Source organism: Phacochoerus africanus, chromosome 10 (assembly GCF_016906955.1).
Source record: "Phacochoerus africanus isolate WHEZ1 chromosome 10, ROS_Pafr_v1, whole genome shotgun sequence".
Taxonomy (NCBI): domain Eukaryota; kingdom Metazoa; phylum Chordata; class Mammalia; order Artiodactyla; family Suidae; genus Phacochoerus; species Phacochoerus africanus.
This window is the reverse complement of record NC_062553.1, coordinates 109,479,421-109,495,255: the sequence shown is the minus strand read 5'-3', so window position 1 is coordinate 109,495,255 and position 15,835 is coordinate 109,479,421. Positions and strand designations below refer to the sequence as shown.

At 39.3% G+C, this 15,835-nt stretch overlaps 1 protein-coding gene across 13 annotated transcripts in view; it reads left to right on the top strand.

The window, feature by feature from the left end:
* Positions 1–15,835, top strand: part of ANK2 (ankyrin 2) — a 722,246-nt gene that overhangs the window by 503,047 nt on the left and 203,364 nt on the right. For all 13 annotated transcript variants that reach the window (XM_047799241.1, XM_047799252.1, XM_047799247.1 and 10 more), the window contains one exon: positions 6,682–6,783. In XM_047799241.1, coding sequence (XP_047655197.1) covers positions 6,682–6,783 — 102 coding nt within the window. The remainder of the gene's footprint in view (positions 1–6,681; positions 6,784–15,835) is intronic.

Sequence of the window (15,835 nt, the reverse complement as noted above, 5' to 3'; positions counted from 1 at the left end):
TGCAACTGCAGCTTGGATATGCTCCCTGGCCTGGAAACTGGAAACTCCATATGCTGGGGGCAGCCAAAAAAGAAAAATGTGGCTTAACACATTTGAGCTGCATTGTATAAACTTCTGGTTTATCGTAGTTTTTATCATTAGTGGCAGCTGAATAGAACTTAGGTGAGATTTTATAATGTGAAGAATTTTAATTGTCATTTCTGTGTTCTAACTTCAGAAAGTCATCTTGTGGAATTCTTTCCAAAAAATTCAGTACACCTAGTGTGCACATCTCATTTGCCCCCAAAGTCTTGGTTTATGACAAGGTAGTTTGAACTGCTAAAAGAGCTAAAACATATAAACAATCTATCAGTCCTTTACAAAAGTAAAAGCATTCATATATCACAAAGAGGGTGCTTTGCAAAATCTTCATCATTGGACACAGCCATACCCAGTTCTGGCTTCTTTTTTGTCCCTTTGCACCTGCACACAGCAGAGTATTTTTAAATACTCTGGTCTTCTGGCAGCAACCTTCTTATTTAAAGAAGATAATATATATATATCCATCCTTTTATTAGCCATTGTTGTTTTGCTTTTGTCATTTGCAAGAAAGCTACAATTATAAAACAAACTCAGTAAATCTCTTTTGTCTCTGTCATTGGGCTAAGCACCTTCATATTGTGTTTCATTCTTCCGGCAACTCTATACATTTATTTTTTGATAGGAAATTGAGACTCACAGAGACTCAATATCATGTAACTCATGATTTGTTGGACATGGGAGTTCCTGTCGTGGCGAAGTGGAAATAAATCCAACTAGGAACCATGAGGTTTTGGGTTCGATTCTTGTCCTTGCTCAGTGGGTTAAGGATCTGGCATTGCCGTGAGCTGTAGTGTAGGTTGCAGACATGGCTTGGATCCTGCGTTGCTGTGGCTGTGGCGTAGGCCAGCAGCTGTAGCTCCTGTTTGACCCCTAGCCTGGGAGCCTCCATATGCCACCGGTGTGGTCCTAGAAAGCAAAAATAAATAAACAAATAAATAAATAAAAATGATTTACTGGACACGGTTTCAGCTTATCCAACCTTCCAAGGAAAAGACCTATGGAATTGTAGAAATATCCCTTATTTCATTATGTTCATATTAAGAGTTTTCCCCTCAAGTTATTTTAATATCTTTTATTTATTTTGTATTAGTATAAAATGTGGATCTTGGGGTAGGCATGTAAATGACCTTGCTTTTACAAAGGAATAACTGTATCCTAAGAAAATAAGCCAATTCTTTAAATTCCACAAGGAACATGTGCTTTCCTAAGATTAATCAGTCAGCAGATATTTGTAGAAGGTACATGACAAGCCAGGTGCCCTGTATCACTCTCTCAAGGCTACTGGCTGACTCACGTATAGGATGAATATTTCTCCAGCTTGAATAAGATATTCATCTCTTTCAAAGTAGAAAAAAATGTGTGACCTCCAGTTTTGTTATTTTTATTATAGTTTAATTTAGCTGTAAACATAAAACCACATAAAACTCTTTAAAATCTTAGACTATTACAGAATGAAAGTTTTACAAATTAAGCATAAACAGAGCTAACAAACATAAATAAATAACACCAATGTAATAGAATGGATAGGATTGTCAAAAGCTAAATCACAGATATTGGGTTTCATGGTAAAAATTCAGATTTCTATAATTTATTTCTGAATTTCGCTTCATTGGAAATAATGTAGGGCATACATTTTTAGAAGCATGTGGTACAAACTCTTACTAATACAGCTAAGGCTTTGTCTCCTGCTTCAGAATAGTAAAGCTTAAAGCTGTCAGAGAACTATGCCAATGCCAATTTTTATGGCGAGCCGTTTGATAGTCATTTAAATCTCTCTTCATTTACTTGGAGATAAAATGAGTCTTAGGTTTGAGATGTGTACCTAAAAACTGCAATTGGAAACGGAAAGGCATTTTACTCTGGATTTTCCATTAGATTCACGGCTAATGGTCGAGGCAGGTTGGACCATACAAGGATACCATCTGAGTCTGTTGTTTATTTGCAACTTTAATGTGCTACTGAGTGCTGTGCTCAGTTTCCTTTGGTTCATCCTGCTGTATACAGATGCTGTATCCATCTGTATGATGGCCAGATTCTCTGATCAGTTTCTGTACCATGGCAAACATTTTGCATGTCATGCGTTTGTCTACAGTCCATCTCTGCTTCACCTGAAATGCACTGCATTATAAACACAAAGGCATATCCCAAAATTACGTGGTTGTGCCCATTTAAAGGGTAGCCATCTAGATGACCTGGAACATGCTTGTGTTCTCCTTATTAGGCTCTTTTGGACTGTAAGCACAGAAGTTTTATAAAATCTTGGAGCAAATGTGGGCTCCTGTGCCTGTGCCCCCGGACTCTTTGGGGAAGCCTTTCCTTAGGACATGATGTGGCTCTTTGAATGCACATTCCTCCTGGCCTGTCATGTCCACTCAGCTGGGTGCTGAGAAAGTATTGCTTTTCTAACATTCCAATCAAGAAACGTACAGAACTGTGTCAAGAAGAATTTAAGAGGAAATTTATCTCTCTCGGCTTGAGATGCCACCCTCGGGTTGTAAAAGGGACAAGTTTTAATGACATCCATCTGTTGCAGATTAAAGTAAGTGGGGCTCAGCCTTTGAATGCTTGTCCAGAGTCAGACTTTACACGCATAAGTACAATTGGTTTTAGGATTGGGAGTTTTAGGGACATAAAGCAGCAAAGCAAAAAGAGGTTAGTCTGTTGGCCTGGGACTTTTCCCCCAAAGGAGTTGCTACTGCCTCATTTTCTCTTTATTGTGCTTTTTATGTGTGAAATCTCCTGGCCTCACCAGAAGACCATAGTCTATTTTGAAAGCATACTTTCCCCCGTATAAATACCTAATTTTAATTTTTATATTCTTACCTTGCTCATACTCAGAGGGAAATGTAGCATGGTAAAAATTGCTGCATCTCTCACCATGAATCCCTGAATCCTCTTTCATCTATGTGTTGATTGACGAGAACCAGACTGACTGCTGTTTATCCTAAGCGCTTATGTCAAGAGCTTTAATCACAGATTGACCTCTTTGTAGCGTAGGGTTTGCATGTGTTTATGTGGAAGTGGGAGAAAAATGTATTCTTCCGTGCGAGTCTATTGTTTCAATATATACACATAAATTTTGATGTCTCATTTTAATTTTGCTCTTGAAACTCATACTCGAATCATTTTATAATAATACCCTTACATGCCTTTGCAAAATGTATTTCTAATGCATTTTCTCGCTTGAGGGAAATGAAATCCCTTAATGGGGTTCTAGAAGGATCCAACTTATAGCAAAATCTATAGTGCCTCAACTGTTGAAGAGGTCCCTGCCAACATGGCTTAAATGTTACATTTCCACTAGCTCTCGCTCCTCCCAAACACTGGGAACATTTTTTGGCTAAAGTTCCAGGGATTGGCTGTAAGTCTTTGACTTGCATCTAGTTTCCAGGAGTTTGATTCATAAAAGAGAAACTAGTTATTCTTTAAAAATCATTTCACTTGTTTGTTTAAGTTTGTCTTTTTAGGTCCTCACCTGAGGCATACGGAAGTTCCCAAGCTAGGGGTCGAATTGCAACTGCAGCTGCCAGCCTATGCCACCGCCACAGCAACGCCAGATCATGGCAATGCCAGATCATGGCAACGCCAGATCCTTAACCCACTGAGCAAGGCTAGGGATCAAATCTATGTCCTCATGGATACTAGTTGTGTTCATTACCGCTGAGCCACCATGGGAACTCTGAAAACTAGTTATTAAAATTTGTTATTATGTAACAGCAAAAGCAGCCCTCCAGGTCATGCCCAGTCCCTATAGAGGTGCTAAAAGGGTCAAATAGGTACCTCTCAGTGACACCTAAAGCCCTCTTCAGACCAACAGCAGCCCCTCTCAGCTTCCACAGGATGTCTCCAGGGGTTACTTCAACCCTACAAGGTCAGGTGTTCCCTTCAGCCTCCACTTGTCCATGGCATTCTTTTTTTGTAGGAGTTAGAGGGCACCCTGATCTCTTTTTTTAAATGTTATTCCAATATTTTATTATTTTATACTTTTCCTTCTTTACTCTGAACAGGAGTAACAGTTTGATTGAGGATAATTCACATACCAAAAAAATCCCTTGTTCCAATTCTACAGTTTGATGAATCATGTAGTAAATTTATGGTGTTGTGCCGCCATCACCACAATCTAGTTTTAGGACACATCCATCAGCCCCCCGTTTTCTTCATGCCTGTTTTCAACCCCTGCTCCCATCCCAGCCCCCAGGACACCACTGATCTCTATAGTTTTTGCCTTTTGTAAAAACTTCATACAAAAAATATGTGCCCTTGGAAACTTTCTAAACTTTTTTCCTCACCTATTAAATGACCATAACAACAGTTCCTTTCTCCTAGTGTTATGATATATTAATGATATATGACTTCTTAGCTCTGTGTCTGGCCCACAGTAAACATTCATAAATGTTACCTATAATTATGAAGCCTCATGTACAAGATGAAAGAAACTGGGCATCATCTTTAATATAGTATATTATATTAATATACTATAGCGTAAAGTATATTTAATAATACATAGCATGCGGATTTATTTTCTGGCTCTACAGGAAATAATATTGTCATACTTTCTGTGACCTAATATTTTTTAACTGTTGTTTTATAGTAAATAATGTTTCTTCTGGGATCCTGACAGGACATAGTGCCGAGTATCATGTTTCACTTTTAAATGCTGTGGCCTCAAACCTGAAGGTGGAAAATCTTCCTGGAATTTAGAATTTGCTGCACATCGCAGAACACTTTCATAAACAGGCCTTTCAACATGAGTCACAACTCAGTTGCTGCAGCATTGCAGATAGATATACTTGGGGCACCCAGCCATGGGCACAGCTTTCAGGAAGGATGAGGCGTGAGGCATCACAGTGGTGCAGGAGGAGGAACAGGGCGATGTTAAATCGTGACACTTTTCTGAAGACTCAGAGCATGAATTCCAGAAGCGTAGAGTTCAGTCATACCTTTCAACTCCTCATAAAGTCTCTACCTGGTTTCGTAAATATATAAGGCATTGTGGTATTTGGGTTAAACGCGAGGTCATTTCATTCTAGGGTTTTCAGTCTTCCCCAAGGTAAATCATTTGAATGCTATGCAAATAACTCCATATTTGAGACTACCAGAGGAAAACACTTCCATTTCCATCTCTGTGCATCATCACTAGTCATAATAAATTGGTTTGTGAGCGTGCCAAGGGCCCCTGCCAAGTTCATTCTTGGAGGGAGGGAGGCGGGCAGGGCAGCGTACTGAGGACAATGCTAGACTAAGAGCCGCCATCTTACCTGAGTCTCACTTCCTCACGGGTCCTGTTTCCTGGGACCGCTTTCTCTTTCTTCAGAGCTGATACCACCAGACGAAGTAGAAAGGGAAGCCAGTGTCTTGGAACCTAACAAGAGTTGATCACGTCATTGTGCTAAAGTTGGGCTTTGTCAGCAAGCCAGAGAGGCAGGGTGACTGTGGCTACCTCTCTGCAGTGGCCTCCTCAGGACACCTGCGGGTGGGAATTCAGCTAATTCTCCCAGGATCCGATTTTGAGAGGGGCAGAGTCAAGACAAGGGCTCGAAAAGCGGTTCCTCCATCCAGAGTGGTCGTCTCTACCAAGAGATTTGCGTCTGCTGTTATATCAGCTGGGTTAAATTTCATCTTGTTTTTACAAAATCACTGGGATCACAAAATTTACATCAGCCCAGTGCACACCTGCCAGCTAGCACTACCCACCTTCCTCAAAGAATCCTCAGAGCTTTCTGTTACCACCCGACCCCCCAATAACAGGACAGATGACTGCCAAGAGACCCAGGCCCAATGTTCTCCCTCAGATGCATCTGAAAACCAAACAGTAGATGCAAACTATTACATTTAGAATGGATAAGCAATGAGGTCCTACCTACAGCACAGAGAACTATGTCCATTCTCTTGGCATAGACCATGATGGAAGATAATATGAGAAAAAGAATGTGTGTGTGTGTGTATGTGTGTGTGTGTGCGTGTGTGTGAGTATATATATGTATATGTATATGTATATGTATATGTATATGTATATGTATATGTATATGTATATGTATATGACTGGGTCACTTTGCTGTACAACAGAATTTAGCCCAACACTGTAAATCAACTGTACTTTAATTTAAAAAACCTTTTTTAAAAAATGAACAGTAAAGGAAGAGAAAGAAGAAACCCAGTGCCTTTTTAAGAAACCCATTTATTTTAGTTTTTTGATTCCTTTTCTGGCTCGACATTAGGCTCAGTATAAAGTCACCAGCTTCCTGGAGCTAAAATGAAAGGGTAACAGTGAATTTGAGGGTAGTGCAAATTCACCTTCAAATGTGGCTGAAGATTTGGAATAAAGCATTAAAGAGTTATTTTAACCCTTTTTTTTTTTTACACTCTAACACAGCGGGCTGTATTTCCCATGGACTCCACTTGTCCTTAAACCACTCTCCAGAAATATTGTGAAGTTGCTACCTTGTACTGTGAATTACGATTCAGTGTTTTAAACTCAGGATTGAAATATTTTGCAACTAAAGCTTTTCGGATGTGAAGTGTAAATACTCTTGTCTTTCTATCTTTGATATGTTTTCATTCGATCCAGAATTCATGAAAGGTCTTTTCTTTTTCTCACAGTCTGACAGCAATGCAAGCTTCCTCCGTGCTGCCAGAGCAGGCAACCTAGACAAAGTGGTGGAATATCTGAAGGGGGGCATAGACATCAATACCTGCAACCAGGTAAGAACACGGCAGCTGGCTCTGTATTACACACTGAAGTCACTCTTATTACCTATCTATATAGTTCAGGAGCCCAGCTCTTTTTTTTTTTTTTTTTTTTCTGTCTTTGTTGAATTTATAAAAATAGCAGAGGGTCAGAATTACAAAAGTCCATTTTGACTCCCTTATCAAATTTTGAAGGCTCAGACATTTGTATCTAGAGCTAATAATGCTGGCAACGTAGACAGATCAAAAATAACTGAACGTCAGTTTTGCCTATGAAATGATCTGGGCTGTCCTTACCTGGAATGTTGACCAAGAAGGATGTTTTACTTCTCATGTGTCATCAACCAGGTATCTGGAATCTGGCTGCTTTTCTTGTCTGCTCTATGCCTTTTGCCCAGAGGTAACTGTTATATTTTGGGAGAGAGAAATAGGAGGATAAAATCAAAATTATTCCCTCCTTTCCCCCCAGTTAGTTTTAAAATATGGATTTGAATAAAATGAGACTGAAACTGTTGACTTATACGATGTTTTTGAATTATCGATTACATCCATTCTGTGAGGACTTTAGGCAACATTCTATACATCTTGAGTATTATTTGGTCCCAAGGATGCTGAGATTTTTGTATTATATTTAACTAAGATTTTAATGCCATGAATTAAAGTGTCTATTGGACTCCAGTATTCCCTATAGTGTCCTAACTATTGAAGAGGTGTGTGTGTGTGTGTGTGTGTGTGTAACAGAGCTGACTCAGAAGTGAATAAGACTGGCTAACTTTAATTAATAGGAGATACATTTCATTGTTGGATTCTAAATCATCTGCAGAATGCCTCTTTCTATCCTAATAGATAATGAGTTATGTCCAGTCTATAGTCCCCTGAAATTAGTAAATCTTTTAAATACAACTTTTCAAAAACTGAATCTGAGATCTTTTCATAGTCAAACTTACTCTCTTGTCAGATTCCCACCTGTTGATTTCCTCACCAATATGTTAGTTCTAGCAGCTCTCCCCCCTCCCCTGCTCCCATCCGGCATTCCTCTCTTGGCTTGTCTTCCACATTCTAATATGTATTAAGTTGCGTCACAACGCGGCTGCCATGACAGCCTCCTGAGTATGTTCTGCTCCATCTCGTCCACTCTGATCAGTCTCCCCACTGTGTCTTGAGTCGTCTTTCTAAAATAAAAATTTGATGATGGTACTCTCCCCACCTCCAAACTTTTTATGGCTTCCAATGCTTAGTTGTATAAAAATTACCTGAAAGCTTTTGCAAAGGGTGCAGAATTTCCCTTGCTCCTCCTGAGAGTCACCGGCATAGGGAGCATTGTCACTGATGGCAGTATTTCTTATGCTTTAGAGGAGGACACCTCGTGACATCAAAAATATCAAGTGCTGCTAGCTGTTGGGAATATCAGTCTGCTGTCACCCTACATATTCTTTTGGGTGTGGCAAGAATGAAAGACCCTGAATGCTCTTTATCTGGGGCATTTCTTAGGGCAGTGCTTGCCATGAACATAACCCCTTGAGGGGCTAGGTAAATCCTGCAGACAAAGAGTAGGCTTGTTTTTTCTTATTCAAAAAGCTGTGGGAGTTCTTTTGTGGCGCAGCAAGTAAAGATCTGGCATTGTCTCTGCAGTGGCTCAGGCTGCTGCTATGGCACAGCACAGGTTCCATCCCTGGTCCGGGAATATCCACATGCCATGGGCATGGCCAAAACAAAACAAAGCAAAACTGTGAGTCCCCCAGAGATGGTTTTTGTCTTTAACATAACCCATGTCATGCACAGACATCCATCATTGTCCTGTGTGACACTCCGTGAGACTGGAGGGGACATAAGGAAATGGTATAAACTTGTCGATACTCTGCCTCTGCTTTTGGGGTGAACTATAAAGCCCATTGTTGGAGTTCCCATCAGTGGCTCAGCAGAAACGAATCTGACTAGCATCCGTGAGGATGCAGGTTTTATCCCTGGCCTTGCTTAGTGAGTTAAGGATCCAGCATTGCTGTGAGCTGTAATGTAGGTCACAGACACAGCTTGGATCTGGAGTCGCTGTGGCTGTGGCATAGGCAAGCAGCTGCAGCTCTGGTTTGACTCCTAGCTCGGGAACCTTCATATGCCATGGGTGCAGCCCTAAAAAGACCAAAAAAAAAAAAAAAAAAAAAACCCAAAACAGCAACAACAACAAAAAGCCCATTGTCTCTGATCCAGGAGACTTGTGTCTTCTGTTAGCATCAGGCAAGAGTATCATTTCAGCTTTTTAACTTGTAGGAAAGATAAAATCCTAGACCTTACATAGTTCTTTACAGTTTGACCTATGGAATAAGGCCAAAGTCCTTTATCCCAATTTGGAAGAGCTTCATATTTTGAATCTCCATTTCTTATCTATCTTATATTTCATTATAAATCTTTTTATTTGATATATATTTTAGTGTTCTTTTGAAAAATGAAACTGTTACAACTATTTTGAAAAATGAAACTGGAAAATGAAGCTGTTACAACTATGAGTTCAATTAGGTAAAATCATCATAAGTGATGCCAAAGAAGGAACCAAAGGAAAATGAAGTTAATCTCAGTCAAACCAAGGCCACTTCATCCTAAAATATAAGATACAGCTTAATGTATAAAAGATCTTAGGGTTTGGGTTTTTTGTTGTTTTTTTTTTTTTAAGAAAAATAAGCACTTAGAAGTAAATACTCCATTGTTATCTGCTTTATAATTTCCAAAACCCAGGAGGACAAAAGAGGTAACTCTTCAGCGGAAGCATACCTCATTTTTGAGTTACCCTGGAACGTTTTTAGCAGCCTAACATATTTTTCTTAGAGTGGTTCACTATCCGGTGATGAGTTACTATGAAAAGGAAGATTTATTTTTGAGAGAAGCCAACACAGTGTCATGAAACCCCAAAGAACTTAGAGCCCAAAACCTCAGGTTTAAATTCTCCACTTTTGCTGTCACTTCAGTTCAGGAAATGACAGTTTTATAACCTCTAAAACAAGAACATAATTATACATTCGGTCTGAAACCACTGAGTTGCACTGTAAGTTAACTTGTGAAATATGAGAGGACTTTCTAAGGTGTACATATGCTAATTGCAGTAACTGGATAAGTCACCAAGCAGCAAAATTAAAATTGACCTCTGCACAAAACATGAGATTGATTCTCCTCAATCACTTGAATTTACTAGATATAAAGTAAACGTGGTCTGGTGTTAGTTCTTTATTATTACCAGTTAAGAATGTGCATTGAATAGAGATTAGGGAAATAAAGTGACTTATGTTAACTGTTTAGCTACTATTAGCTTTGTGTTGGGGGTTTTATGTATGAAGTTTCATCAATCAACAGAGACAAATGTTAGGAGGTGGGCATTTGCCTAAGTTTACAAATACAGAAACTGAGTTCCCCAGGGCTTAAGTGATGTCCCCAGGTCACACAGATCTGTCTCTCACGTACAAAGCCTTTTCTATCGCAGGACAGCTTCCTGAGATATTTGGATCTGCCCTTACAAATTTACAGTGGTAGTATCCTTTTTTTTTGAAGCTCGAATTTTATTTTTGATGTACCATTGCTAATTTAAAAGGACTCTATTCATCCCCAGAGTAAAGTAGTTTGTAGTTAAAGGAACTTTTAAGTCAAAGAGCACCACCACCAGGACTACCGATAAAATTCAAATAAAATATAGTACAGAAAATAATTTCCAGAACCCACGAGAGCAAGAGAGGCAACTCTTCAGCCAAAGCATTGCTATTTCTAAATATGCAAAAGTGCAAAGTTAATATGGCACATGAAACAAGGGAAGAAAAAAAATCTTTTATTTTGCTTGTTAAATCTGAGTTTCTGGGGAGCGTTATTGATGGGTAACATAGAAACCAGGACTTTCTGTACCCTGTTGTATTTCTCAATGAAAGGCAATCTGGTCTGCACCCACTTTCCAGAAATACCATGTGTGTTGGCGTGTGAAGATTCCTTAAACTGAAATTTGGAAGAAAAATTTTTTCTTTATAAAAATGGTCTCATAACTACCATGAGAATTTTGAAATTTAATGGAAAAAATACCACTTGGCTTCTAACCACTTAAAGGATATGGGGGAAATTCATAAAGTGGGTACAAGAAGAGATTTGTTTAAAAAACTTCAAGTTTTTGTTGTTGTTGTTGTTTAGGGCCACACCCAGAGTATATGGAGGTTCCCAGGCTAGGGGTCAAATCGGGGCTACAGTGCCAGCCTACACCGCAGCCACAGCCACAGCCAGCTTCCCCACCCACCGAACAAGGCCAGGGATCGAATCCGCATCCTCAGGAATACTAGTCAGGATTCGTTTCCACTGCGCCACAATGGGAACTCCAAAAACTTCAAGTTTTTAATTTTCTTTTCCAGTTACAGGTCGGCTAACTTTCATTTTCCTAAGATTAAACAGGAGATATATTTATCTTTTTATTTCTTATACATTTAAAAAAAGAGAATAAATCTTAGCATTCGCCTCCCTATTTTTTGAAACTCATATATGCTTATACTTTTTTATTTAGTAATTGGTCACAAGATAACAACATTATAAACAAGGTTAATGTCCAGACATTAAAAATAGACTCATAACCTTTTCATAAAAATTTATAGCCAGTTATAAATCAACGAAAGCCTCTGAAGTTTTAGATACTTTCACTACGTACAAAATTTATTGGTTCCAGGAGTTCCCGTCGTGGCGCCGTGGTTAACGAATCCGACTAGCAACCATGAGGTTGCGGGTTTGATCCCTGGCCTTGCTCAGTGGGTTAACGATCCGGCGTTGCCATGAGCTGTGGTGTAGGTTGCAGACGCGGCTCGGATCCCGCGTTGCTGTGGCTCTGGCGTAGGCCGGTGGCTACAGCTCCGATTTGACCCCTAGCCTGGGAACCTCCATATGCCACAAGAGCAGCCCAAGAAATAGCAAAAAAAGACCAAAATAATAATAATAATAATAATAATAATAATAATAAAGTAAAATTTGGAGTTTTTTTTTTTTTTTTTTAAATTATTGGTTCCACTACAGTGACTTCAGAATGAAGGATAGCACTTATCATTTACTGGACATAATCTTAGATATTATACCAAAGGTTAACACTTTTTGGAGTGTTCTGATATTTGGTCTTGACCTTTTTACCACTGAAGTGATAAGGTGCAAAAATATCAGTTAAATCCTATGTTTCCTTTCTCCAAAACCAAAGGCAAGGTCAAAGCAAGGCCAAATAATATTATTATTTTCAAAATAATATTAATGTTCCTAAAATACCAGGCCTTTACCAACAAGAAGGTATACCCAACAATGAATTTATCATATGCCTGTATGGTCATGACTCAGACCGCAAAGCCCTTTGGGGAGTCACTTAAAAGTGTGGGTGCTGGACTCCCAACTCTCATTTTATCCACTTGCCAGTTATGTGGCCCTGGGCAGTCAACTTCTGCAGGACTCAATGGTTTTCTCAAAATAGTGATCATGACAACACTAAAGTCATAGGGTGGTTGTGATAACTGAATGAGATGTTTGCAAAGTGCTTAACAGAGCAATCATTCAATAAATATTAGCAAATAATAATAACATTAGCAAATGATAACAATTAGCAAATAATAATAATCCATTGTTACAACAATGTAATAGTTTTATATCAATTTTCATCCTAAGCTTTAGCCATAGTGCTGGTTCTCATAGGCAGGCCAGAATCTAAAAGGTATTCTCATTGCCTATGTCATCAAATAGGAAATATCACATTTAGTAGTAATTTGGTAACTATTTATCTAGGTTACTTTAAAGGCTCTTTAGGACCTAAAATCTTTTCTGAATGCCGTTTGGATCCATCTGGTCTGGAGCTCTCTTTTAAAATGCCAAAAACAATTCTATTAGGCTGGAACTTTATAAAGGCTACAAAAATGAATATTGAAAATTGAATTCACAGAATTCATGGACTACGGAATAAACCATATATAGTTTTCTAACAAATTAAATGAGGTACAGATAATCTAATTATAATCTATGAGTTTATTTTGATCCCTCATTTATAAGAAGCAAATGTGGTACATCTGTCCAATTTTAGTTATGTGTGCTCTTTTGTTTTTGGATTCTGCATTCTCTGATTTTCTTCAGTACATTTATACCAATTCTTGCTGTATACTGAGTAGTGCTGACTCAAATTGGATTTGAATAATGTCTGCTAAATATTTTGAGCACTTAGAATTTTTAGTTTCAATGTTGATAGTCATTCAATGTAAAGTAATTCCATTTTCATCAGAGACTTTTCATCAACTACTTGTCCATAGCTCTAAAAAATTTTGCCTCTATTAGTAATTACACAGATTTATGAAGATGTTTGAAATGTAACTCTTCTTTCATTTAAAAATGCCAAGGCTGGCTTCATGCAAATTAGTTCTCTGTCTTAAGTACTCTGCTAAAATGATTTAGATTGAACAGAGCAATTTATATTCTAAGAATTGTCTTGAAAGCTCGCTTTCTACTACTAAAAGATGTGGATTTTAAAACGTAACACCCAGGCAGCCACTCAACAACCCCCCCCCTCCCCGAGTCCGATTTTATAATCACAGGAATTTTTCTGCCAGTCTGAACACAGGCTCATCCTTTGTTCATCTGCTTACTCAAGTATGTATTGTATGTTTACTGAATGGCAGGCAGTGTCCTGGGTACAGTGAACAGAGAGGCAAAATCCTGCCCTCACATATCTTACAATCCATAAACTGAGAGGAGAGAGACAGTCACCAGGGAAAAAAAAATAAAATATGTGGAAAGAGAGATGGCATTAAATGACAGGGAGAAAAATACAATAGGGGAAGAGGAAAGAGAGGGGAAGGGGAGCAGTGTGTCACATGATACAGGATGGTCAGAAGAAGACCTGAAGGAGTTGAGCAAGGAAACCCCCAGTGAGGCCAGTGTAGCTGCAGTAGAATAAGGGAGAGGAGGAGGAGGTCAGGGGAGAGCCCAAGGCAGTGCTAGAGAGCTTGTAGGCTATTTTAAGAACTTTGGTTTTAATTCTGAGAGAAGAGATGTAATTAGAGAGTTTTAGCACAGAGAGGTGACATCAGCTGCCTTAAGTTTGAATAATCACCTTTAGTCTGAAAGGCAGCAGGGCAGGAGGGAACACTTTTGGAGTACTTTACAAAGAAGGAGTATTCCACTTTACACCTTGCAAAGGGATATTACACTCTTGTAATACTTTAGGTGAGAGACGAAGTGCTAGGTACTTGGTACCAGGGCAGCAGGCAGGAGAGATGGAGAGAAGTGGTTGGAGTCTGGATATGTTTTGAAGATAGAGCTAATAGATTTTGTTGACAGATTTAATGTAGACCAAGAGCAAAAGAGAAGAGTCAGGGATGAAAGCTGGGGTTGCAAAGAGAGTAATAAGGATTGAAGGTTCATTAGCTGCGAGGAGAGAGAAGAGGTGAAATAGTTATCTAGGAGAGTGATTAAGGTGCATGATTAATAGTGCACGATTGTGAAGGAGCCAAGTAGGATGAGTGGAAAAGAAAGGAGTCAGAGTCATCCCTGAATGGGATGACAAGGAGAATAATGAGGGTTAGTTTCATTAACTGAGATGGGAAGACTGTTTCAAGCAGGTTTGAGGGAATAATTAGAAGGTCAGTTGTGAACATGTTAAGTTTGATTTGCCTATTTGATATCCAGGATGTTGAGCATGTAGTTAGGTATATGAGTTTGGGGTCCAGAGGAGAGGTTTTGGCCAGAGGTATGTATTTTGGAGCATTCATTGTTGCAGATGTCATGTACAACCATGAACCTGCATGAGGTCACCACAAGAGCGAGTGGAAAATTTATGAAAAATAAAGAGATCTCATGACTGAGCCTTGGGACACTCCAGACCTTTGAGGTCAGGAAGATGAGGAGGAACAAGGAAGGAGCCTGGGGAAGGATGCCCATGGAGGTTGAAGAAAACCTAGAGTGAGGTATTGTGGAAACCAAGTGAAACAGTTATTTTCAGCTGGAGGAAATGGTCAGCTCTATAAAACACTGTTGATGAAATAAGCTTTAGTAAAGGGGTGGTAGCTGATAACTTGAGAAAAGCATTGTCAGTTGCCTGGTGGGGTGAAAGCCTGCCTGGAGTTGATTCAATCAGTCATGTAATAATGGGCAGACCAGATATTACTGCAAGGACTCTTTCTATACAGAGAAGGAGAGAATGGGGAGGTAGCTGGAAGATGAAGTAGAATCAAGAGAGGTTCTTTTGAAATAGGAAGTGTTATAGCATTTCTGTTCCATTGATGGAAAATAATCAGCAGAGGAGGGGAAAATCAGTGATGCACATGAGAGAGGGGAGAATTGCTGGTTGGTGTCCTGGGGGAGGTGAGAGGGGACGGGGCTTGGTGCACAAGTAGGGAGCTGGCCTTTTCTAAGAATGCGAATATTTCAGGAAGAGGATGGGTTTAGGGACAAAAGAGCCAGAAGTAGTGTGGGTGTGATGCTGGGAGCTGGATGTGGAATGGAAATTCTCCTTTAATTGTGTCTATTTTTAAGTAAAATATGAATGAAGGTCATCACCAGAAAGCAAAGATGGGAGAGAAGGTGTTGGAAATTGAGGAGAGAGAGATATAAAATAATCATCAAGGAACATGAGAGAGTGATGAAGGGTAGCAGAGTATGATTGCCAGGCAGTGTAAAGGGACCACTTAAGGATCATACCCAGCAAGCATGAAGGTGTGTTTTTCTGTAGCCACGTTCAGCCCTGGAATCAGATGGAGAGGTTTATAACCAGGAATGTGGTTCAGCTAAGCATTCATAGCACAGCTAGAGAAAGGGAAGCCAGCTGAGCATGCACGTAAGAGAATGAATAAAAGGATTGTAAAGATTATGCGTGGAATGTAGGCTGAGTGAGGAAAGAAATGGACACAGTGTAAAGACAAAAAATCCACATGTCAGGGGCTGCAGGATTGTTGGATTTGGGTCAGTAGATTGGCAGGAGAGAACATGGTAGAAAACCGACTGGATACTTGAAATTGAGTTCCTCGAGGAAGGTTTTATTATTAGAAAATGATAAGTGGGTTGATGAGGTAGAAAGAAGAAAGAAGAAAAAAAATCATTG